At 43.4% G+C, this 26,188-nt stretch overlaps 1 protein-coding gene across 1 annotated transcript; it reads right to left on the bottom strand.

The window, feature by feature from the left end:
• Positions 1–1,154: 1,154 nt before the first annotated feature.
• ndor1 (NADPH dependent diflavin oxidoreductase 1) lies at positions 1,155–17,819 on the bottom strand (the record flags this gene model as incomplete). Its single annotated transcript, XM_083645191.1, has 14 exons — positions 1,155–2,110; positions 2,595–2,689; positions 9,158–9,276; positions 9,379–9,525; positions 10,139–10,253; positions 10,530–10,637; positions 11,634–11,845; positions 13,629–13,756; positions 13,986–14,189; positions 14,430–14,531; positions 16,466–16,564; positions 16,674–16,771; positions 17,411–17,488; positions 17,685–17,819. The coding sequence occupies 14 exons, from the start codon at positions 17,817–17,819 to the stop codon at positions 1,966–1,968; spliced, it is 1,785 nt and encodes a 594-aa protein (XP_083501317.1). The 3' UTR covers positions 1,155–1,965.
• Between the last annotated feature and the right edge of the window lie 8,369 nt (positions 17,820–26,188).

The raw sequence follows: 26,188 nt of genomic DNA, 5'->3' as shown, positions 1-26,188 counted from the left end.
GACAGCACTATCATACAGTTTGTAGACACACACCAACAGTAGAACTGTTTCCAGATGGTAAACAAAATCCTTAGAGTACAATTGAATTGTATGTCTTTTTTTTTAACAACCCATGTGATGCGAGAAGCAGCTGGCCCCCCGGTATTTTCACATTATCTAACAACTCTATATTAACGCCCATGATTTTGGAATGAGATGTTCGATGAGCAGGTGTCCACATTCTTCTGGCCATGTAGTGTACGTTACAACTTCATTGGTCCATTAAATTAAGTTTACAACGTACCCACGATTTAGAGAGAAAGTAAGACAAGTTATTGATTCAACCATTTACATAAGTATTTATAGATAATACTTAGCAATAGCATATCATGGTTATGGAGTACAATTTTACATTTTTATCTCTTCTGGATAGTCTAGCATTTCCAACATAATGGTACATACATACATGTAGGTGCATACAGTATGCATATGGTACTGTGGAATTCAAAGACATTTGAAGATCAGTTAGGGTCTAACAACTGTTAGGCAATGCAGGTATCTTTACTTTCCTGTATATTTTTCTCCATGTATAAACCCCCAATGTCCTTTATTGATCTACACATCATCAACAGAGGCTACTCGGTAGAGTGTATACCTTCGCCAACCTTGATACAAAGTTTTCTGGTGTTACGTGACCTGAATCTGTTTGGAACTTAGGTGCCTTTTTACCGCGGCGCTGGACCAGCGGTCCTGCCGGAGTCATAAGATGGAAAAGGGGCCATAGGGATAGGAAGGTGCTAGAGCAGGGGTGCCCAAATTCTTTCCCATGAAGGGCCAAAACTCAATCTGGGTGGAGGGCCGAGGGCCAAAAATAAACGTTGTGGAATTACATTAAAATGTATTGTGTTTTATAGAAAATTAACATTCTAAATCTAAAATAACATTTCAATATAATAATCTACTTTTTATCTGTTTGGTAATTGTAATAATTTGCAATTGGTTATATATATTTAAAAAAAACATCTGCATTTGTGGGGAGCTTAAACATTTAATCAGTAAACACCCTGTTAAAAACAGTTGTATTTTCCACCTTTGTAATCAAGAGAGAAATTTGACTTAATTCACAACTTGAAAAATCCTCAAGGTACTTTGAAAATCAGCTTTATTGTCCATCTTTTGTAAACAATTTGCCATGACAATTTGCAGGGATGCAATCTCAGGAGTGAACACAGTATCCGCAGCCACATTCAGACACTGTTTCACAAAGTCACCACATGAAAAGGCTCGTCCACCCTTTGCAATCAGTGCAGATATCTGATAACTTGCCCGAGTTGCATTCTGGATAAAAAAATCCAAAAACATTTTTTTTCCCAAATCCGTGTTTGGCCCGCGGGTCCCAAATTGGTCAGCACTGTGCTAGAGAGTTGGGATTCAAGGGGTGGGTAGGAAGGATTAGTGGCTAGGGGGATATGGGTGGTGTTTGCGAGGGGGCGGGGGTGGGGAGGGAAAAAAGCAATGTGGTCTAAAAGGTTTGCGCTTGTTGTGATTGGCCACGGCCATTACCATACCCCCTTTTGGGCAAGGAAAGTGAATCCCTTCCAAGTCGCGCCGTGACCTACTCTTCTACAAAGTTTTGTGCAAATCCATTCATGACTTTTTGAGATTTCCCGCGGACAGACAGACAGACGCACAGGGGCGAAAATATCACATGATCTCACAGCCAACTCTGTTAGCGGAGGTCATTTCAAATAGGCTTTTCTTGCATCCAAACAAATCCACGTAGTATACCACTGCACATATTGTCCATATGCAAAACTATAGTGCCGTTTACTGTGGACTGATTGCCCCTGGTGGGGGCAGCTAGTCCATAGGCCCACAATCCTGAATGTGAATTTAGACGAGAAGTGTTTTGAGGTCATGTGATCAGGACCAGGTCTCATGTGATCAGGACCAGGTCTCATGTGATCAGGACCAGGTCTCATGTGATCAGGACCAGGTCTCACTCTGGAATCGGCCCGTCTTCTCCATGGTGTCAAGCATCTGGTCTGCCTCCTCCACGGACACACCCCCTTCCTGCTGGAAGGCCTCCTTCAGTGCGTCACACACGCTGGTTGGCATGTCTTTAGCAGCGCTTGAGGGGAACAAAACAAGGTACGTTTATTCATGATAATAATAATCATAATAATCATCATCATGATCATCATAATAATAATTCATGGCATTTATATAGCGCTTTTCTAGAACTCACGATCACTGATGATCTCATTGTTCATTTTCAAGGAGTAACAAGGTGGTAGATTTATTATTGTCTGAGATCCCTATAGAGGATTCTGCTTTTTTATGTCATTTGTGTTTGAATGGTCTGATAAACCAGGGAAGTCATGGAAACTGTTAAAAAAAAACAAGGAAATTCAGCCTAACAGCAACACACACACACACACACACACACACACACACACACACACACACGTGTGCGTGCACACACAAAATGTACACAACATTTTTAGATGAAATCAGACTAACAGGAATTCAAATTGTGATTGATAGCATCAACACAATACTGCTATTTCCATATAATGATGGATAGGATGATGGTTTACAGGGTTTTGACTCACCCTGCAATATAAAAGCAGGCATTTTTACTGGCAATCAGGTCCCACAGTAGTTTAGCCTGCTCCTTCACACGGTGCTGCACGTAAATCTTGTCTTCCTAAAAACACAAATATTTTTGCCATTTCATCATCATCCCCAACAAGTCTGAAAACATCAAAAACTGTTTTCAACAACTGTTATTATTGTGTTTTGCCACTGACTGTGTCCATGGCGATCCACCATTAACATATTTAGCGAGAATGGTCAAACTGATGGTAAAAACATGGACTATTGTTCTACTGGTCATGTGACCTGTGTGATTTACGGGTAGGGTCATGTGACCTGTGTGATTTAGGGTTAGGGTCATGTGACCTGTGTGATTTAGGGTTAGGGTCATGTGACCTGTGTGATTTAGGGTTAGGGTCATGTGACCTGTGTGATTTAGGGTTAGGGTCATGTGACCTGTGTGATTTAGGGTTAGGGTCATGTGACCTGTGTGGTTTAGGGTTAGGGTCATGTGACCTGTGTGATTTAGGGTTAGGGTCATGTGACCTGTGTGATTTAGGCTTAGGTTCATGCTCTTGGACTGTACATTTGCCAATCTTTAAACAGCAAACATCAAATCTGTCTGTAGTGGCAATCCAACAACAAAACATGCCACTTGAGGGAATTTGAAGACATTTCCAACTCATGGTGATGCAAGAAGGGAGGTCCGCCATGGAATATGCATTTGACGTTTTATTATTGCAAATATTTAAAAATACACCTACAAAAAGCCGGGTGCACTAAGTAATGGTATAAAACCGAGCTCATGAAATTTACTTAATAAACAAACAAACAAACTAATACTGCATTACAAGACCTCAACCAGCCGACCACACACGGTTGAAAAACTTTGTGGCTTCCCAGTTGCTGATTCCCTCATGCCGTGCACCTGTGACCCACCTATGTAGAGTAATGTGAGGGTGATTACCTAGGTGCCCATGCCCTCTAGTGTACAGGTGAATCAACTACAGCAAAGTTGACCCCTGACACCAATATCCATACCACACACATGCACAACATATAGAACACATCAAAATTGGCTACAACACACCGGCCCCTAATTGTTACTGTAAAATAACATAACAATTCAACATCATACAAACTATAAACAATGGAGCCTTTTTTTTTTTTTTTTTAAACAAGGCCGTAGTGCAAGTGTGTTTTCAATGTCTATGTACCATAGTCCGTAATCCATAGGGTCAGAGAAAAACCCCAATGTCCATAATCCATAGGGTCAGAGAAAAACCCCAATGTCCAATCAGTCAGCTTCCAACAGAAGACAGATCTTTGTGATCGGTCGCTCCAGTATGTTACATGTGGTCTGGACTTTAACAGACCGCACCAAACCCTGCGCGTCAGGAAAGGTCTGAAGTACCTTTCCCAACAACCAGGATCCACGAGGGGCGGTAGAGTCCGCTACAATCACAACATCTCCTGTGACAAAGCTTCTCTTGTCCTTTGACCAACGTTGCCGTTCCTGCAACAGTGGCAAGTACTCCCTAATCCATGTGATGTGTGATACTTGGCCTCTTCTAGAGATAAATCTGCGCAGTGCATGGATGCAAGAACTGGTGTCCAATGAGTATGCCATTTCCAAATGCACTGCCCTACTGGACATGCAAGTGAAGATCACCCCATAGCGTTTGACGAAGCTGCGGCCTGCCTTCACCTCAAAAGGGCCAAAGTAAGCAACGCCCACATTTGTGAATGGTGGGAAGTCAGGTTGGAGTCTTTCTTTCGGCAAATCTGCCATCTTTTGTTCGCCCAATTTCCCCCTATACCGCCTGCAGATAACACAGGAAGAGAGGATCTTTCTGGGAGCAGCATTTGCACTGGTGATCCAGTAATGTTGACGAAGTCTGGAAAGCAGGTGATTTCTACCACAATGTCCTAATTGCTCATGAATGTGGCGTAAAATGAGAGTGGAGATGTGCTGATCTTTACCAAGAATGACTGGGTGTTTCATATCATCAGGCATAGCTGCTTTGTTAAGCCTTCCTCCCACTCTCAACAGCCCCTTTTCCAGCACTGGATCCAGTTTGTAGATGTAACTGACTTTCTTCACTCCAGATGTTCCCCTTTTCAAAGAAGTTATTTCATCACTGAACTTTTCCAATTGACTATACTGAATTATGACACTTTCAGTGGTGTCAATATCTTCAAGAGACACAGTTTGACAACTGAGTGTGGCTCTGAAACTTTGCATCTCCCTTTCCACTTTCTTTTTCTGTTGAGCTACGTCAAGTCCACTGCTGGACACAGAAGCTTGTATTTCCTTCCTCTTCTGACTCAACAGCAGCAACATCTTTCTCAGTTGGAGAAACCAAGCAACAGAGATCTTCAGCCTTTTCCATGAAGAGAAATGGGTTATGAGCTGGTTTGTTGCATTCTGTGCCTCTTTGTTGATGGTATTTGTTGCTTTTGGTGCATCCTTGATGAGCACAGTAGCCTCTTTTTTGACCTCCGGGTCGTCACTGCTGATAGAAGCAGAATCCACAATGTTAATAGGCCATTCTCCTTATGGCTCTTCCTCTGTTGATCTCTCATTGAAGTCGTGGTTGTATTGCTTCACCAACAGTTCCTCTATCCGAGCAATGGATATTCGGTTGGCAGTAATGCTAGGACAGCTGCTCCCAGTCTCCATGCCTCCTCTCAGTGGTCCATAGATAACCCATCCAAGTAGGGTCTTGACAGCATAAGGCCCTTCACCCTTGCTGTGTACCACTTCCCATGGCTCCATTACTTTTGAAACGTTGGTGCCAATTAGCAGTTCCACCTCAGCATCAATAGTTGAAATTTCCACAGAGTTTAAGTGTGGCCAAGCACTTAACTCTTCCTGTCGTGGAATGTTATTACGAGTCACAGGCATCTTATACTGTGTGTACACACCAGGCAACTCAAAGTAGGTGTCACTATTGAGTGCAGCTACCTCCAATCCTGCGATGATGTGACTGTCTACAACCTTTTCTTGGCCCATTGTTCTCAACAGCATTTTGGTGTTTCTTCCTTTGACCTTTAGCTCCCTCATCAGTCGCTCAGAGCAGAAAGTGGCATTACTGCCAGAATCTAAGAATGCATACGTTTTTAGCATTTTACTGCCTTTCATAGCCTTGATCTGTACGGGCACAATTGGCAAAATGCAATCCTCTGCTCCGGCCCCTATATGGCCACATGTAGTAGAGGAAACTGTGTGATTCTTTGGTGCTTCATGCTGTGTGTCCTCTGATTTAATTTCTCTCTCATTTGAATGGATGTGGAGGATGGTAGGATGCTTTAGGTTACACAGCTTACAAGACAAACGACTATAGCAATCTTTGCTCATGTGTCCAACAGCTAAGCACCCAAAACAGGCACCTTTCTCTTTTAGAAAGTCAATTTTCTGTCTGTGCAACTTCTTCTTCATTTTGGGGCACATCTCCAATCTGTGACCCTCTTCACACAGCAGACATGATACCTTTCTTGGCCTATCAGAGAAGTTTCTTTCATTTTGCATTCGAGAAATGGCTTCAGAATTAACAGGTGCCACAGAAGTAGCAAAGCTGCTTCCTTTTTCCTTTATGCGAAGCTGTGAGATTTTGTTTCCAGCTTTGTAGTTTGGTGGTGAGTTGGATGGATCCTGAATGTTTCCAAATAGTGGATTGGAAACAATAGACACTTGTCTCTCAATGAAATTGACAATGTCACTGAAACCTGCTTGACGGTGGTACTTCTCCTGCAGCTCATAAGCAGTGTTTCTCCATCTTTCTCTCAGTTTGTATGGTAACTTCAAGATTATAGCACGCATGTTGGATGGCATATTCATCTCCGACATGTAACAAATGTCCTCCATGGCATTACAGCAGACACGTAAAAACAAGGCAAATGCTTGCAAGGCCTTGATGTCCTCTGATTTCACTGACGACCATCCAAGAGCCTTCTCCATGTACGCAGTGGCTATTCGTTGCTCATTTCCAAAGCGTTCCTGTAAAAGTGTCCTTGCTCTTTGATATCCTGTGTCAGGTGGCATGTGTTGACAGCTCTTAACCAACTCCCTAGGTTGTCCTTTGGTGTACTGCTCCAAAAAGTATAAGCAGTCTATGCTGCTCGCAGTCTTTCCTTCCACTCCATGCACAAATGCTCTGATGAACGTGTTGTACTCAAGAGGGTTTCCGTCGAAAGTTGGTATATCTCTTGGAGGCAAGGATAGTGAAGACTGTTGCTGCACTAGTAGAGCCGTTATATCATTTTGCTGTTGCATGATGGTGAAAAGATTGCCTTGATCCATACTGATTTGCACTGAGCCAGCACAGTCGTGTTCCTGTTCGTGCTGTGTGGTGTGATATGCTTGCTGAGATCCTTGAAGCATGCTCTGTTTGGAACTCTGAGCACTAGGCTGAGATTTTGGTCCACCTTGTCTCACAAAGGTTTTCTTGGGCTGTGCCCCCATTACAATTGCGGCTTTGCTGCCTCCTATAGGTGGATGATTGAATTGATTGTTTGAATCCTGTTGGTGTGCCATTGGTATTGCAGCGTTGCTGCCTCCTATAGGTGGATGATGGAATTGATTTGAATCCTTTGGCCGTGCATCCATTGACACTGCAGCTTTGCTGCCTCCTATAGGTGGATGATGGTACTGATGGTTGGAACTTTGTGGACCAAATTCCATGGCAGAGGGTCTGAGAGAAGATTTGCGTTTTGATTTTTCCAAGTATGAATTCATTCCATTTGAGTGAGCTTTGGAGCTCTGTACATCAGAACCTCTGTTGAGCACAGTGACTTTTGCTGTTTGAGCAGCTATTTGACTCCGCAATTCAAGCAATTCCCTTTTTTGTCTGAGTTGCTCCTCCTGAGCCTGCAGCTCATGTTTTTCTTTAATGGCAGCTTCCAAAGCAAGGAGAGCAGCCCTTTCAGCCTCTGCTTTGAGGCATGCAGAGGAGGCTGAGGACCTGTGAGACTTTGAGCTGCCAGCTGATGAGCATGATTTACCACCAGTATTAGAAATGCTGTCACCTGCTTGAACATCATCATTGACCACAATTATGTGTGGTGCAACATTGTCATTTGCCACAGTCAAATCCTTCACATCATCATCGTCATCTTCATCATCATCATCATCATCATCATTGCCATATTTGCATTGCATTTTGGCATCAAGCAACCACTCATCCATTTTTTGTACCATTTCTTTATTGCTGTGCATTTGGGTTTCGAACCATTCATTTTGTTTTGACATTTCATCCTTTGGTAGTAATGTTGTCAATGATTCATGCAATTCTGCTGTTTCCACACTCAGTTTCAGAAACATTTGATACTTGGTCTGAACCTCAGACACATTTTCATTTGAAAGCATCATTTGCTCAACTTCCTTTTTTAATTTGTAGAGTTTCTTCACCATGGCATTCCTTTCCTTTTGACGTGCTAATACTTTTGCTTCAAAAGCCTTTGCAGTGAGTTTAACCTCTCTTTTACTCACTTCCTTCTCCATTTCACTTTGATTGACAGGCACAGTCATTCCCACTTGACTCATTTTGATCCTGATTTAACAGCCGAACTTTGTTTAGAATTGTAGTAGGATTTACCTTTATCCTGTTTATGAGAAGGCCAATCTCTTCCACACAACTTGTAACAATTCTGAAACAGTCCTACCATGAGTCTTGCTTTCACAGAGGCTTTCCTGTTAATTGGATTCAGCTGGAACAGTCAATAGAGCATGGTGGCTGTCCTTCCATCAAAGTGATCCATCCAATGAAGCATAGTTTTTCAACAAAATGTAGTGGCAATCCAACAACAAAACATGCCACTTGAGGGAATTTGAAGACATTTCCAACTCATGGTGATGCAAGAAGGGAGGTCCGCCATGGAATATGCATTTGACGTTTTATTATTGCAAATATTTAAAAATACACCTACAAAAAGCCGGGTGCACTAAGTAATGGTATAAAACCGAGCTCATGAAATTTACTTAATAAACAAACAAACAAACTAATACTGCATTACAAGACCTCAACCAGCCGACCACACACGGTTGAAAAACTTTGTGGCTTCCCAGTTGCTGATTCCCTCATGCCGTGCACCTGTGACCCACCTATGTAGAGTAATGTGAGGGTGATTACCTAGGTGCCCATGCCCTCTAGTGTACAGGTGAATCAACTACAGCAAAGTTGACCCCTGACACCAATATCCATACCACACACATGCACAACATATAGAACACATCAAAATTGGCTACAACACTGTCAAATAAATACTGATCATTCTTTCTAACCAATATAAATGAGGTATTAACAGGACACATCTCTAAACTTCAATATATCTTATTTATTGTATTGATTTTCTGGATCGTATTCTTTGTTACTGCAGTGACACAATTTCCCCTCAGTGATCAATAAAGGTCATCTTATCGCTTGCAGAAGCATTGTGTGTGTGTGTGTGTGTGTGTGTGTGTGTGTGTGTGTGTGTGTGTGTGTGTGCGCGTGCGTGTGTGTGTGTGTGCGTGCATGTGCATGTGCATGTGCATGTGCATGTGCATGTGCATGTGCATGTGCGTGTGCGTGTGTCTGACCTGGTCTCGCGAGAAGGCAGTGAAGACGGTTAGCTGCCCAGCCTTCATCATCTCCTCCCACTCTGAGCCGAAGTAAAAGTCCTTGGACTTCGAGCGACAGCCGAAGAACAGAACGTTGGCTAAATATCAGAAAGACGAGAAGATGATATCTAATCTCAGTGCTGTGCAATGATGTAGTAGACTGTCCTGATTCAGAGAGAGAGAGAGGGGGGACATCTCACCAGTTTCTCCTGTGGCTATCCTCTCTTGTAAGACAGATCTGAATGGGGCCACTCCTGTCCCAGGGCCCACCATTATCACAGGTGTGTCATTTTCTTTTGGGAACCTCATGGTTCCCTTCTTCGCCCACAGAGGCACATACGCCTCCCCTGCAACACAGTTTATTCAAATATATTGCTGCTCACACAGCTTTAGATTGGGCTTATAATAAATATGGATTATTGGTGACAAAATTGCTCTCCTGCAAAGCAGCACTGCATTGGTAGTTTGAGGAATTGTGAGCATTGATGATGCCAACACGATTTAATACACTTTCAAAGTAGTACTGTACATGTAATAGAGAGCCAAAGTGGAACGTCACTTCCTGCTTCAGCACTGTACCAGAGATTTATTTTATTTTTATTTTTATTTTCCCATAGACATTTCGTAAAATGCTTATAAAAAGAGTTTCACTTGTTCAAACCAAACGGTACAGATATATTTAGAAACAGGAGAGATCGCATAACATTTCACTCAGACCAAAACGTTAAAAAAATGCCGGTTTAAAGAACGTCAACGTTTTTTTTTTTTGTCTGAGGTAAATGTTCTGTGGTCTCTCCCGATTCTAAATATATCTGAACCGTTTGGTTTGACCAAGTAAAACTATTTTCACAAGCATTTTACGAAATGTCTATGGGAAAATAAATTGCGGAGGAAAATCTCTGGTACAGTGCTGAAGCAGGAAGTGACGTTCACTTTGGCTCTCTATATATGGATAAAGACCTTGTGCAGGGTCCAGGGAGGCTAACCAGCTGGAGCAGAGGCCTCTTCGTGGTTTAAACATCTTGGTTTTGTAGCGGACCACAGCCACCAGGATCTGAAGCCTGTGGGGGTGTGCCTATTGTGGAGAAAACAAGTCTTTCTCAGGCGTGAACAAGAGAAAACGTTTTCCACATCCTCTGTCCTTCTGGTATCTGTCTATACTAATCTGTTGAAGACTTTAGTTTTAAGACTAAACATGACTTTTTCTTTTCTTTTTCTTGCTTTGGATCAACCTAAGGAGTTTAGGCGGACAATCGTCTTAAAACTTTAAAACTACTTTTAGATATATTATTTGCATGTACCGCAGGTTGAGAACCAATCAGCTCAGTAGCTGTCATGGTGAAGGAGCTACCTGGAGGGAGGAGGAGATGGAGAAGGAGCGAGGCTGGATCTCTGGGAAAATATCCAGGAGATGGTCGACCTTCAGCTCTGCAGTAGTTTTGGGGAAATCTGACAAAGCCTGCAGCACAAAGGACAACACATGAAGTTCTCTCTCTATTACTTGAGAAACATTTCTAATGTAAGGCAATATAAGGCAAGCACAGCTCTTTAAGTAGGTTCAGGTGGTGGTTTTCATGCTGTACAACTTTACTGTATGTATTTTGGGTGTTTCTGTTGGTTTTATGTTTTGATCATTGTTTGTTTAAATGATGAACAGTAAAAGTGTCCCGTAAGCCCATGTGGGCTGGGCTTCATTCGAAGCATGACACTTGAATAAAGAAAATCAATCAATCAATCAAATGTAAGGCTACGGTTTGTTTCTCTTGCAAAATAATGACATTTTCAGACATGACCTCTTTCACAAAAGGCTCTCTCGGCTACAACTAGCACAGAATGTAAATGGAAAGCTTCAAACTAGAACTTCATCTAACTCAAATCTTCGCCTCCAATAGAGTTTAGAACCTATTTGAAAATAGGAACAGCTACTTTCAAAGCAATGCATAGCTTACCTCCTACCCTGTCGGCAAAACCACAGCCTTAGATCACTGAAGGGACTGCGGACTATAAAAAAAGACTATAATAAATATAATAAACAAGCAATTGTACTTTTGAGTTTAGGGTCCCAATGCTTTGGAATAGACTGCCTCAATCAATTGTGTTCTTGCTGTTTTTATAATTATCATAATTATTATTAACACATTATAAACAACGACTGCGAAATAATATATTATTTCGCAGTCGTTGTTTTGTTGCAACGGATTACATTTTGGTTATTGACAGCACATTGTAACTTGTAACCCACAGCTTGCTAATATCAAGTCAATAGTGTGTGTGTGTGTGTGTGTGTGTGTGTGTGTGTGTCCCTGTGTGAATGATCCAGATTTGCAGCAGCATACTCATCAGACACTTGCTGTGACAACATATCCACTCTTGCTTGGACGGGACTGAACCCATTTGCCTGACTCAAACTCAAACTCAAACCCAAACCCCGACCATGATGACTGTGATTGGTCACCTCCAGAGCGGTGCGGCGGAGCCGGTTGCAGTAGCTGAGCAGCTCGTCCTGGCCCTCGGCTGAGCTGAACTCGGCCAGCTTCTCCACTTCACGCTCGTCGGTGGCGAAGGAGCGCAGCAGCTCGAAGAAGGAGCGGCGAGGCACGGCGGCGATGTCCAGGTAACGCTCCACCAGGTGGCGCACTGTGCAGGGCTGGGGGAGGCTGGCTGGAACTATGGTTGTGGACAGGATAGGGCTTTACTCACAAAAAAGAATTCCTGATTTTTTATCAAAACAAATTATCCCCCATTAGTGCTCATTTAAATTTATTTGTCCTGGTTGCTGCTCCGCCCTCTGCCGATCTGGGGAGAGCCGAAACTGGCTCCATGCTTCCTCCGAGACATGGGCAGTTAGCCAGCCGCTTCTTTTCACCTGACAGGGGGAAGCTTCACCGGTAGGACATAGCACGTGGGAGGATCACGCTATTCCAACGAGTTCCCCTCCCTCCAAACAGGCGCCCCTAACGACCAGAGGAGGAACCACATCAGCGACCAGGATATTGCATGTTTTGGTGAGGGCTTCCTATATGAAGGAAACCCCCAGGGGGCACGGGGAGAACATGCAAACTCCACACAGAAAGGTCCTTTTGACGACCCCACCCGGGCGGTGGGCACTCGAGGACATGCGGACGGGCACGCACTCCTTCAGCGCTCACAGCATCCCAGGTGGGAATCGAACCCAGGACCTTCTAGCTGTGAGGCGACAGCGCTTACCACTGCGCCACCGTGCCCTCCTAAACTATTTATTTGAGCTTAAGAGGTCCTTTAAAAGCACTTTATGTTCCTCCAAATTAAGACTACATTTCCCATAAACCCTATTGCTTCCTGTTCCCCCTTCACTTTACTGCCATCTTTACTCTGTATTGCCTGCTAAATCTCACCTGAGCCCTTTTCCCACATGCGCTTTGTACCGCAAAATGACCGGAACGTGGTCAAATGGCTGCATGTGGGAAAGGCGCCGTGCCGGTATAAGCGCGACCCCGTCGTCGCGGCCATTTCACCAGTTTTGAGCAAGTCAGAAGAGCGGTATGCCCCGATAGACAGACAGGTGAGAAAGGGGTCCAGTCATTTTCCGCTATCAGTGGGCTGTGACTTCGTGGACCAGGTTGCACACAGTAGACAGTCCAACACCAAATACACAGCTGATTGTTCGATATTCCCCTGGTGTTTTGCGTACCACCAAAGGACTATTGCCAGTCGCAAACGCGCTTCCAGTGGTTTTCGCCACCGGGTGATCTTGCGTGCGGGTCGGACCAGACTCAGCACGTAATACCGGGACATGCGAAAATGACGCTTCCATTCCACGTCGTCAAAATTGTTCAGAGCATCTTCCCAAAATAAATTCCCTCCTGGTCTCTGTCGCTTCCAGACGGCTCTAGTCTCACGCAGCAGCGCAGAGGTACATAACACTGTCATGATCTGTCCCCGGTTTAGTCTATCTTCATATTCTGCACGATGTTGAGCGGAGAAGACTGCGAACATTAATCTGTTTCTGTTCGCACGTATATCCCCTTTCCATTTTCGCCTTAATTTGTCTGCGTCGCTGTCTACGTTTGAGGAAAAAGCGCGCCAGCAATATTATCAAAAGAGTGGACGCCGGCTCCATGTGTGTTTGTTGTTTTTTCTGACTGGCCTCAGTGGCCTGCAGCACAGACCCCAGGCCACTCTCCTCCGCCCCCCGCCCCCCGCCCGCTCCGCCGCACCCACCCCACCCCCCAACATACCGGCTATTTGACGACTAGATTCTCACTTGCGAACGCTGAGGTGTGAAGGGAAATTCAGGGAAATGTCCGATATTGACTTACAGGTAATTTTCCGGTACGCATGTGGGAAAAGGGCTCTGGTGACACACAGCCTATAATTCTGTTTTGAGTCACACGCACACACACACACACACGCACACACAGACAGACACACACACACACACACACACACACACACACGCACGCACACACACCTGCAGTGTTGCCTGTGGGCCTGAGGGTGAACAAGGCGTTTGGGTCGAGTCTCAGCAGTTCACAAAACTCCTCTATGTCTTCTTGTGCGTTACGAGGACGCATCATCACCACGTCGCCAGCAGCAAACCTGCACACAAACACCACAAGCACTCTCCAATTCAACCATCAATAACCAAACACCACAGAGACACTCGGCATAGCAGCAAAGGGTGTGTGTATTGTGTATATTGTGTGTATTGTGTATTATGTATTGTGTGTATTGTGTATTGTGCGTATTGTGTATTGTGTGTATTATGTATTGTGCGTATTGTGTATTATGTGTATTGTGTGTAGGGTTTGTGAATTTCACAACTCACTCAATGTTGGATGCAGTGATGTCAAACTCAATGTGCCTGACGTCCTGAAAGTGGGAGGCGTCCGTTACTCTCCTGTTGCACAGCAGTCTAGCAGGGAAGGGGCGGGACTGGGAGGGAACAGTTTGTCCTTCAGGAATCCTCAACCTATCATCCATCTTCTGCTTCACATCATCCAGGAAGTGGAAAGTGTACGTTGGCGGGAGTCTGCCACAAGAAAGCAGCAAAAAAAAAAATCCCTTATACAACCAGGCTGAATTCACTTAAACACAAACCAAAAAATTTATTGTGAACACACTCTTGGCATGGCTAGTCTGTTGAACCATATATCCCATACTAAGCTTGAGGTATCAACCTGTAATCATGACATCCCAGCTCAGCTTAACTTTATTAACATAACAGCTCAAATAACACAGTGTGACATAATGACAGGAAGTGGATACTGACGGCTCATCGTCTCTGAGTGGGATCACGTCAGCAAAAGACGGATACACAGCGAAGGCTTTCTCCCAGAAAGATATGAGCCACGGGTCGATCACAGCATCTGACCTGTTCAACACAAAGATTCTTTGTTTCAATTATCAAGAGAATGTAATGTATCAGCATGTAAGAGTAACTGCTGACAGAATGTAATGTATCAACATGTAAGAGTAACTGCTGACAGGATGTAATGTATCAACATGTAAGTGTAACTGCTGACAGGATGTAATGTATCAACATGTAAGAGTAACTGCTGACAGAATGTAATGTATCAACATGTAAGAGTAACTGCTGACAGAATGTAATGTATCAACATGTAAGAGTAACTGCTGACAGAATGTAATGTATCAACATGTAAGAGTAACTGCTGACAGAATGTAATGTATCAACATGTAAGAATAACTGCTGACAGAATCATAGACTGTATATGACAGAATGTAATGTATCAACATGTAAAAGTAACTGCTGACAGAATGTAATGTATCAACATGTAAGAGTAACTGCTGACAGGATGTAATGTATCAACATGTAAGAGTAACTGCTGACAGAATGTAATGTATCAACATGTAAGAGTAACTGCTGACAGAATGTAATGTATCAACATGTAAGAGTAACTGCTGACAGAATGTAATGTATCAACATGTAAGAGTAACTGCTGACAGGATGTAATGTATCAACATGTAAGAGTAACTGCTGACAGAATGTAATGTATCAACATGTAAGAGTAACTGCTGACAGAATGTAATGTATCAACATGTAAGAGTAACTGCTGACAGAATGTAATGTATCAACATGTAAGAGTAAAGGTCCTTACACACCGAGCACATTTTTTTCGTGCGATTAATTCGCACGTCAATAATATTTTCCGAACCTATATCAGTCAATGCAACCGTGCATACCGACGGCGAAGTTTCGCGGAGCGTTATTGCGGTGTTTATTTTTTCGAACCACGTTCGATTTTTCAGAAATTCGCTTCCAACGTGTACACATCTGTGGCTGTGATTGACAGGTGAGTCAAAACTCGCATCGCAATTTCGTGCCGTATATTCGCATCGCTCTTGATGTGTAAGGACCTTAACTGCTGACAGAATGTAATGTATCAACATGTAAGAGTAACTGCTGACAGAATGTAATGTATCAACATGTAAGAGTAACTGCTGACAGAATGTAATGTATCAACATGTAAGAGTAACTGCTGACAGAATGTAATGTATCAACATGTAAGAGTAACTGCTGACAGGATGTAATGTATCAACATGTAAGAGTAACTGCTGACAGAATGTAATGTATCAACATGTAAGAGTAACTGCTGACAGAATGTAATGTATCAACATGTAAGAGTAACTGCTGACAGAATGTAATGTATCAACATGTAAGAGTAACTGCTGACAGAATGTAATGTATCAACATGTAAGAGTAACTGCTGACAGAATGTAATGTATCAACATGTAAGAGTAACTGCTGACAGAATGTAATGTATCAACATGTAAGAGTAACTGCTGACAGAATGTAATGTATCAACATGTAAGAATAACTGCTGACAGAATCATAGACTGTATATGACAGAATGTAATGTATCAACATGTAAGAGTAACTGCTGACAGAATGTAATGTATCAACATGTAAGAGTAACTGCTGACAGGATGTAATGTATCAACATTTAAGAGTAACTGCTGACAGAATGTAATGTATCAACATGTAAGAGTAACTGCTGACAGAATGTAATGTATCAACATGTAAGAGTAACTGCTGACAGGATGTAATGTATCAACATGTAAGAGTAACTGCTGACAGAATGTAATGTAATCTATTTGTTGTGCTTATTTCACATTTTGAAAAAAATTAATTTCACAAAAAAAAGAAGAAAAAAACACCACCACCACCACCACCACAACAACAACAACTACAACAAAACAGCCCTACTAGCTTGCAGCAATATAGAGCTATAATGATGACTTGGCCTGTGTATCCTGTGTTTCAGCAGCGTCAAACAGGTTTCTTACCCCAGGTCATGCTGGTCATCGGCCAGCCCAACAGGCAACAGCATACTGGCACCCAGCTGCTGAAGGCGCTTAAAAAGCTTCTTGGCAATAAAATTGAACCTACGGACAAAACCAGTGATTCTTGATTCTTACTGTGAATTGGTTTGAATTCAAGTCACTGTGAGCAGAGCGCCACTGAAATGTGGACGAGGAAGTGAAACAGACTGACTTTGGGTAGGAGGAGTCCCCTAGGCCCAGTACAGCACAGTCCAGCTGACACAGAGATCCAGCAGGCAAAGACTTCTTGAACACAAACCTCCAGAAATTCTTTAAAGGAAACAGGGGAGGACAGAGAAACATAAGTGAACATACAACAAACACACAAGTCTAGAGGGATTGTAAAAGTGTATACCGTACACTGTATTTTACAATACCCTGTTTTAAAGGTACATTCAGCGATGTTTTTGTGTTACAATAAGCGATAAATGGCTCTATATTCTGACATCAATCAGTGAAATAGAGTGTTTGGTCAGTGACTTGAAACCCCCAACCCCCCGCTGTCCTCTATCTCTCTCCTGTAGTCCTGCATGCAGGGCGAACGTAGATCTCCGCAACCGTAACTCATAGGATGAACACAAAAATATCGCTGAATGTACCTTTAATATTATTGTATTGTTTACATTTTGAGTAATGGAATGCCTGTTATTGTATAGCTACAACTCAAAATCCCTCACTAATACAGTCCAACACAATGCCTCCTCTACACGAAGAATTGTGAATGACTGTTGTCCTGAAGATTTAGACTTTTTCTCTTTTTTAGTTTGCCGTAAAAAAAATAAGAAAAAAACAACAACCCCAAAGGCTGTTTAGTAGGATACCAAAAATATAACACAATGTTTAAAATTGCCGTTTGATATGTATCCTATGTTCAGATCCCAGCCCTCCACACATTTATACATGTATTACCCTCATATTGTCAGGAGGGTCTCCTTGGCCAGTGGTGGCGCACACAAAAATCACCAGAGACTCAGAGATCAGGTTGGCCTGTTGGTAGACGGTAAAGACACAGTTCCAGAAAAGACAAAATGAAGACTTGAAGAGATTTTTAATGCTACCTGGATCTGAATTCAAAAGCAATTACAATTTTCTGACTGAACACATAGCTAATGACAGTTTTGACAACACAGCCAAAGATAATAACCACAGATGGTATTCTGCATTAAAGGCATACTCAACTGACCACATTGTAGCTGTCCAGCGGCAACACTCGGACCTGCAGCCGCCTCCTCTGTGCCTGACGTCCGATCCTCAGCGCGGTGTCTTGGGACGTCCCGGTCTGACTTCCATACAGAATAAGCAGTGTGGTGCTTGACATTATAACTGGAGAACACAAAACATATCAAGTGTTTTATATATCCATGTCATTATTTTTACCAAAAGGTTCACTGCAAAAAAACATTTGCAAAACCATTTTGAAAATGACACTTTGTGTCGGGTGTGCTGGGGCAATCCGGCAGCCGACAACGCAAACTATGCCGGTCTAAAGGTTCTTACACACCGGGAGAGTTTTTTTTACGTGCAATTAATTCGTACGTCAATAATATTTCTCGAACCTATATCAGTCAATGCAACCGTGCATAGTACCAATGGCGAAGTTTCGCTGAGCGTTATTGCGGTGTTTATTTTTTCTGATCATGGTCGATTTTTCAGAAATTTGCGTCCGACGTGTACATATCTGTTGCTGTGATTGACAGGTGGGTTGGTATCTATGACATCACCAATGAGCTTGAGTGACATCACCGATGACATACAGTTGCTCGAGCGACATTGCCAATGACATCGCAGTTGAGGCTTTCCGTCTTTTTTGACCGACTCACCCAAAACACCTCGTCTTGACCACGTTGCACGTGGGAAAAACAGGCCTGTTGAAAAAATAATAATAATCCGTAGCAAGTTAGATTTTTGTCAAACACATGGTAGATGTTATCTCTTTCTTCTGCCACACCAGGAACATTTTCACCCACAGATTGAAGTTCAGACTGAACCTTCATCTCCTAAAAGCTCTTAGCAGCACTTTCACCTGCCACACTTTTCACACTTGATTGCCACCTGTGATCATGAACATAATAGCAACTAGAAATCTTGCGCGCTCGATTCCTGCCATTTGCCCGCCCTGCAGCTCGCCTGCTCTATTGGCATGCGCAGCGCACAATTGCCCAACTTCGCATCACTAATGATGACATCACTCACTGATGACATCACAATTGCTCGAGTGACCATCACTGATCACATCATGGAGTCAGTGCTCGAGTAGTCTCGCTGGCCAGCCTCCCCTCCATACTGTGAGAGGAGTCTGGCACCACGGAAACAGGCAACTGGGATAAGCCCTCCCCTGCTCTACAGCTGCTCTCCATTGGAGCGACTGTTTCTGTGGCTGCCGGATGTCCGCTCCCGGCTTACTACAAGCTCTGTCATTGGCTCTGACCATGTCAATCAGATCTAGCCTGGGTAAACCCAGCCGCCACGTGACCTGCTCTCAGACCTGCTCTCAGTCACTTCTAGTGACTGAGAACCAGAGGTCTGAGAGCAGGTCACGTGGGGGCTGGGTTTACCCAGGCTAAATCAGATCGGCTTCCGCTCCCTCTTCCCTGTGTGTCGCTGTAAATAGTGCCCTGCCGCCTCAGTGAAAACAACAACGCTAACTAGCTAGCAAGCTAACGGCAGAAACCTTCACACTGAAAACGGCAAGTTGGATTGTTGGGAAACTATTTTCCAAGGGCACTGCCGCTAAGCGTCGCGTCACCCATCGCAATCCCAGTATTCAATTCAATAGACCTGCAGCGCCAGACTCCTCTCCCGGTAGGGAGGGGAGGCTGGCCAGCGAGACTAGTGCTCGAGTGAGTGACATCACTCAGCGCACAACTGCTCAACTTCGCATCACTGATGACGTCAGTGATCAGTAGTGAGAGAAAAGTAGAGTCTGCACATTGACTGATGATGTCATAGACAGTGACATCGATCAGTGACAAAAATCACAGACAGAAAGACAGCGCCCACTTACTCAATTTTATATGATGATGATGATGATGATGATGATAGTCACATACCAGTTACGTAATCCTATAATATCTAGTAATTTGCTCACTTACCGCATATGGTACACTAAGATACTAACATTTATGTTGTAGCTTTTAAAGATAATTTTGTTCAAAAGTTAAGATTTCCAGTGAGTGACTCATGTCAAACTAAAATGTCTAATATGAGAAGGGTTTAAATTGAGCTGCTTATACTTAAACCTATACCTCCCATTGTTGAAACGTGTGTAATGTAAACACACTGCAATATGCAACATATTAATGACTGTGTTTGAAACAGCCTGGATCATCGAGATAGTGAACGGAACCCTAGAAAAGTATGGTTGTTTGGCTCCATTCCTGGTATTAAACAATGCACTTATATACTAGAACCCTCCACGTTTGGATGGACACAGTCATAGACTGAGTGACACACTGGGGTCTCAGGCTGGCTTTACTGTAGATGCTCAACAAACCAGTATAATCCGTTAAAATAACCTTATTATCAACCTTCAATTAATTCACCCACCCCTTAATTAAAATGATCAGGGAGTTATTAATAGGGATCCCATCGAAACCACCCGTTAATGTGTGACTGCTTGTCTTTCTTTTCAGGGTGACAGGAACTTTTCCCACATTTCCCTCCTGTAAACCTGCACACACCACACAAGGCATGAAAAATGCCTTACTTACTAGTGTCTCTGTGAACCAACCAGCCCATGGATCAACGATAAATCCCTGTTTGTTTACATGACATGATATTAACCTTACTTTGTGAAAGCTATGTTATTTTGTTTTGGATAATTACTGTTTAGGTCATGAGCAGGGGTGTAGTGCTGTGGGAGCGCAGGGGAGCGGAGCTCCCACACTTTTTCGCCAAGGGTTTGTTTAAAAGCCCCAGTTCACCAGATAGCACTACACCCCATGAGAAATGAATGACTTCACATTATGCAACATGAATAGTTTCATAAAAGCAGCCTCAGAGGACTGTCACTGCCTGTGAGGCCTCAAGGAGCTGAATATTTAACCTACATCAGAAGAACACCATGTCGCTGAAGACAAGGTCAACAACATTTCACTTCTCTGTGTACATAACGTAACGTTATAGAGCTAGCTTTAGCTGGCCAGCTAGAAGCTAAAACCACTTGGTTCCCCCCCCCCCCTCTTAAAATTTGAATATTTAATCAGATCAATAACAAGATCAATAACAATAATCATCCAATAACAAGGAAACAAGCTACTTGCCTTTGTTGTCTTCGTCAACTACAGCCTTGAACTACGATACAATTCCCAAATGGCAAATTACTCTACAGGAGGCAGCAGCAGCAGCACCAGTTCCAGCTACAGTACAAGATCGGTTTGCACATGCGCGAGCCGGTGGACAGCTTCTTCTTCTTCTTTCAAAATTCGGGCAGTGTAGACGCTACTATGCGTATTACTGCCCCCCGCAGGACAAGGATATAACTACAACTCTGAATCATGCAGGCAGGAACTGTATTAACAACTGCTTGTGATCAGCTGGTGGTTCTTGTTCTCGTCAAATAATGATTTAACAGAAAAAGATGAAACTCCTAGTCTAACAAACCTTTATAAAACAATTCCCTTTCTGTCTTATATTTGGCACATTTTAGGAAAAAATGCTCAGGACATCCATCCACACACATAATCCAGTAGGTATCCAGATGTTTTCCCACAATGTGCATACACTGATTCAACCCACAATGCCTGAGCCTCTCAGTCTGTACATTTTGCATGGACTGTATAATATCGTTTCTCGTCATCCTCTGTCATCCGCAGTCGGGCGCAGTTGGTGGGGAGCAACTGCGGCGCCTCGCTCCAAATCTGCGTCGCTTCGCTCTCACGAGAGTTCCGGGGCTCGCAGCAGTCGGGCATTACGCCGGAAGTTCACTAGGCGGAAGGGGCGTGTCTTTGCTTTAAAGGGACTGTTTTGTGGCGAAAGTAGAAGTCAAGAAAATAAGTTTGTTTTGTCGTCAATGATGGACTTCTGCAGTAAACAGGTACGGTTCATTTATAACGTAGCGTCAGTTACATTAGACCAACAATATCAGCTTGTTTTAGCTACTGTAGCTAACGTTAACATTACTTCTGGTTACTTCTACAATTTGACGTTAGCTAGCATTTAGCGTAGCTAACGCTAACACGTTAATGCATTTTGGTTCACTGGCAGCAGAATTTGGACGACGGTCTTCCGTTAATAGTACAGTACACGGTATTCAAACGTGTTTCAATGCATATTGAAGTTTCAATTTAACCCAATCGGACAGGCACTCCGTCTAACGTAACAATCATGTCTTATGATACCAGACCCGCTGACAACACATCACCACCTAGTGTAACTGCATGCATGCACTTCAGAGCAGCAAACCATGGCACACAGTGGCTGCCTGAATGTGAATAAACATAAAGATATCTTTGTAAATTGATTATTGTTTTCATGCCAAACAGCAGACAAGTGTTTACAAGTGGCAACTTTCTACTCCGAATTAGGCCAACCTTTGAACTACGATTAGTCAATGACTTCCTCTGGGCAATGTGTAAACAAGTCAATCAGTTTGAAACTGATAATGCTACAGCTCAAGCTAGCTGTATGCTAATTTCGAGTGTATTCTGCTATCTACAGGGGCGAAAACCCTCACATTAACAGTCAGTTTGGTCTGTACAGTCACAGCTACCTCAGCATCATCACATTAACAGTCAGTTTGGTCTGTACAGTCACAGCTACTGTACCTGCAGCATCACATTAACAGTCAGTTTGGTCTGTACAGTCACAGCTACCTGCAACATCACATTAACAGTCAGTTTGGTCTGTACAGTCACAGCTACCTGCAACATCACATTAACAGTCAGTTTGGTCTGTACAATCACAGCTACCTGCAACATCACATTAACAGTCAGTTTGGTCTGTACAGTCACAGCTACCTCAGCAGCATCACATTAACAGTCAGTTTGGTCTGTACAGTCACAGCTACCTCAGCATCACATTAACAGTCAGTTTGGTCTGTACAGTCACAGCTACCTGCAGCATCACATTAACAGTCAGTTTGGTCTGTACAGTCACAGCTACCTGCAGCATCACATTAACAGTCAGTTTGGTCTGTACAGTCACAGCTACCTGCAGCATCACATTAACAGTCAGTTTGGTCTGTACAGTCACAGCTACCTGCAGCATCACATTAACAGTCAGTCTGGTCTGTACAGTCACAGCTAGTCTGGACACCTTTTACTCCGCTTTGTGTCATGAGGGCGTAAACCAAGGAAACAGGAAACAACACCGGAAATAAGTGCGCCAGAAAACATCTTTGTTGCTGTTAGCTTGACGCGGCAAGGTTACGTTAGCTAGAGCCTGAAAAGAACAACACAAGTTGTATAGTAGCGTTAGCACATTTCTAGTCGAGGAAGGTTTCTGGAGAGCCAAAGACAATGGAGTACTCGCCATGTGAAATCTTATGATCAATGTCCGTCTTTCCCAGCACAGGCAGCAGAGATGCTTCAACTGTTGTACTTGATCCTCCATTATCGATAACAGCAGACAGACAACTAGCGTTATAACTATTCCATCAACTGGCCATTTGTTTGAAAAGTAAAGCTTCTGTATTGGCTTAAAATATGTGATATTGTGAATCCGCGATGTTTCTACAAGAACTTCTTAAAAAACTTTGTTCGGTACGTCCATCTTTTGTTTTGTTGTTTGCCGTTTTATTTTCTTATTCGTTGTGTCTGATTGTCAAGTTAATGAGCTATTTCCGCTGTTACTTCCTGTCTAGGGCGGGCTCTAGGCCGGAAACAGGCAGGGTGACAAAATCACTTGTAAAGGGAGGCCAGGCTCTTTCTCGCCAAGAAGAGCCTGTTGATGCGAGGTTAGTAACCGCTGTGTTTTCTTTCAGTTTTGCCAAGTGTCACCAACACGAATCATCCAGCGTCTGATGTTACCTGGGAAAAAGAAGAAAAAGATGGTGCCCTTCAAGGCCTCCAAGCAGACTTTGGCTGCGGCCTTAAATATCAAGAGCAAGATGCTCTGTGAGTGTGCCATTCAGTTACACATTATTATGAGCAGAGTTTGTGGTTTGCTCAACTGTGTTGTACTACAGAGAGTAGCTTTATGCTTTTCAGATGTTTGGCTGCAATAAGACAAAATGTGAAATAATTCTGTGGTCTTTCTTCATGTCTACACTAGACACCTCCTTCAGTGTCTCTCTGAAGGCCAAAAACAAGGACTTGGCTGTTGCCATGCAGACCCAAGAGGAGAGCAGAAGGCAGCTGGAGATGGAGAATGTGTACCTGCAGAAGCAAGTCAATACTCTGCGCTTCAAGCTGGCCAGCAGGAGATCCAAGGAGAAGAAACTGGTAGGTCTGGTTGATTTGTCTCAACAGTATTAAGAGATCTACTCTTGCTAAATTGGTTGTAATTCATTATTTTGTTCTCTCACAGCTCCTCATTCTGAAAGACCTCCAGCAGCAGATTGTCGACCTTCCCTCTCCTGATATTGTGAGGATGCTTCTCAATATGTACCAACATATATTTTTTTCTGTGTCATGTTTGAGTTCACCGTCAAGTCTCTCAGGTTTGAAAATGTCTGAAAATCATAACAGAACCAGAGTCTAAAGTCTTTGTGATTATTTCCTATAGGATCTACGTGAACCGTCTGATGACTACAACAGACAATCTGTTGACAGTAATGATGACAACATGCAGATGGAAAGGTGAGAAAACATCTCTCTACTAGATATATGCTTTTGGACCAAGCACAGTTTAATGTTTTTGAATGATTCTCACACACACTCTCTCTCTCTCCCCCCTCGCTTGTGTAGGCCTACAGTTAACTTACCTCCTCTGCCAGAACGTTCAAGGGATGAGATGTGTCCCACTAAACAGAAAGACAATTCTGCAAACATTGTAGTTATCCAGAGCCGACCCAGCAAGTCCAGTCATCCTAAAGGTATGAGAATATAAGGGTTTGAATTTTTATAATAATTTACTTTCACATTATTTTATGACTTAATGTACAGAGTTGACTGAAATATGTTCTATTTTCCATCTCTTTTCTTCACAGATACCGATATGGAAAGGCTTTTGGGTCCGGATATGCAAGCTATTCCGATACGAACATCCTGCCAGTCTAGCAGCCACAGGGTTGAAGTAGAAAGGTTCTCAATGAGATTCTTTCAGTCCCGATTTGATATGAACTCCCTTCGTGATATTAACTCACTTGACAACACATCAGAAAAGCCACAGCCGTCTGTTCCTGATGACATTGCTTCTCATCCAAGCAGCTCAGTTATGGCGACTGACAACGGACAAAACACTAAATCCCTGGACACAACCATGGAGATAACTCAAACCAATGCTACTGAAGTGGTCACTGTGGAAACCAAGGGCAAAGAAGAGCGTAGCTCTATCAAACTGAAGATGAAGAAAAACACACCTACGGAAAAGGTAACATTTGTCAAGGCAGCAAAGGAAGACAAAAAAAATACGGAACAAGTTAGTGGGGTGGAGAATCAGGAGGCGAGGAAGTATGTAGATTCTGGGTTGACTGAGATACAATGTGCACCCAATGTCACTTTGTTACAGGCAGACAACCTTACACAGGAGGCCTCTGCAGACACTGAGCTTCAGCTGCACAATGTACAAAGTAGAAATATTACCTTTCGTAATGGTACTCGCAACCGTCGTAAAAAGCAAATTGTCAAGTCATGTGACCCTGTCAAGTCATGTGACCCTGCCACGTCATGTGACCCTCCCACGTCACACTGCCATGACTTTGTCTTACATGAGCAGGACGATTATTTTATGGACTCGGCAGTTCAGTGTTCCAAAGGCAAAGATGCTGCAAAATTCCCAGTGAAAGATATTCCGGAAGAGGCAAGGTCCGAGACCAACTGCAAGAAGAATTGTTTAGTTTCGAAGAGCGACCACTCGGTCAAAAGGAATACCTTTGACATCTCAAGTGATTTGCCATCTTGTGAAACGGACAGAATAACTCCTTGCACAGATAATGTCACACTGAAAGAGTCGGAACATGTGAGCCGTCTTTCAACCAGCTGCACAAAGACATTTCTCATCTCGGTGGCCAGAGATGGCTCCTCCTCAAACGGCGCGTCATCACAAGGTGAAGAATCAGCAGCAGTTATTGTTGTGAGGCAGCATTCTGCAGCAAATGCACACAGTTGCCCCGACACAAGGCACAGCGATGGAGTCTGTCTTGCAGAAACGGGGAGCTCCTGTAAGCGTCCTTGGGTGGCCACTCAGGAGCAAGGAGACATTCCAGAGGAATTGAGTAGCAGCGCTAACCATGAAAGACTGCCATTGGCTAGTGAGTCGACTACGAGCACAGACTTTCAGAGACCTCAAAAGGCCAGGAGGGAGGAAACGAGCCGAACCAGCATGAAGAAAAGCACACGGAGGGAGGAGTCTGTTGACTCTACGAAGGACAAGAAAAAGAAACCTAGTCATTGCACACAAGGACTTCGGCCTCGGGACAATGTATGTTCTCCTCAGCACCCCAGTGACACCCTACCCCTCCATGCCGGCCCCTGCATGGATAATATGAACATTGCAAATCTTGAAACGGCAAATCGTACAAGAAATAATGGAGAAGTGTTACAAGTGATGGAATCACGTTCTGATATGAGCGAGAAGGATGAAACC

Source organism: Poromitra crassiceps (assembly GCF_964638095.1).
Source record: "Poromitra crassiceps genome assembly, chromosome: 10".
Classification (NCBI taxonomy): Eukaryota; Metazoa; Chordata; class Actinopteri; order Beryciformes; family Melamphaidae; genus Poromitra; species Poromitra crassiceps.
This window is presented reverse-complemented; position numbering and strand designations above follow the sequence as displayed.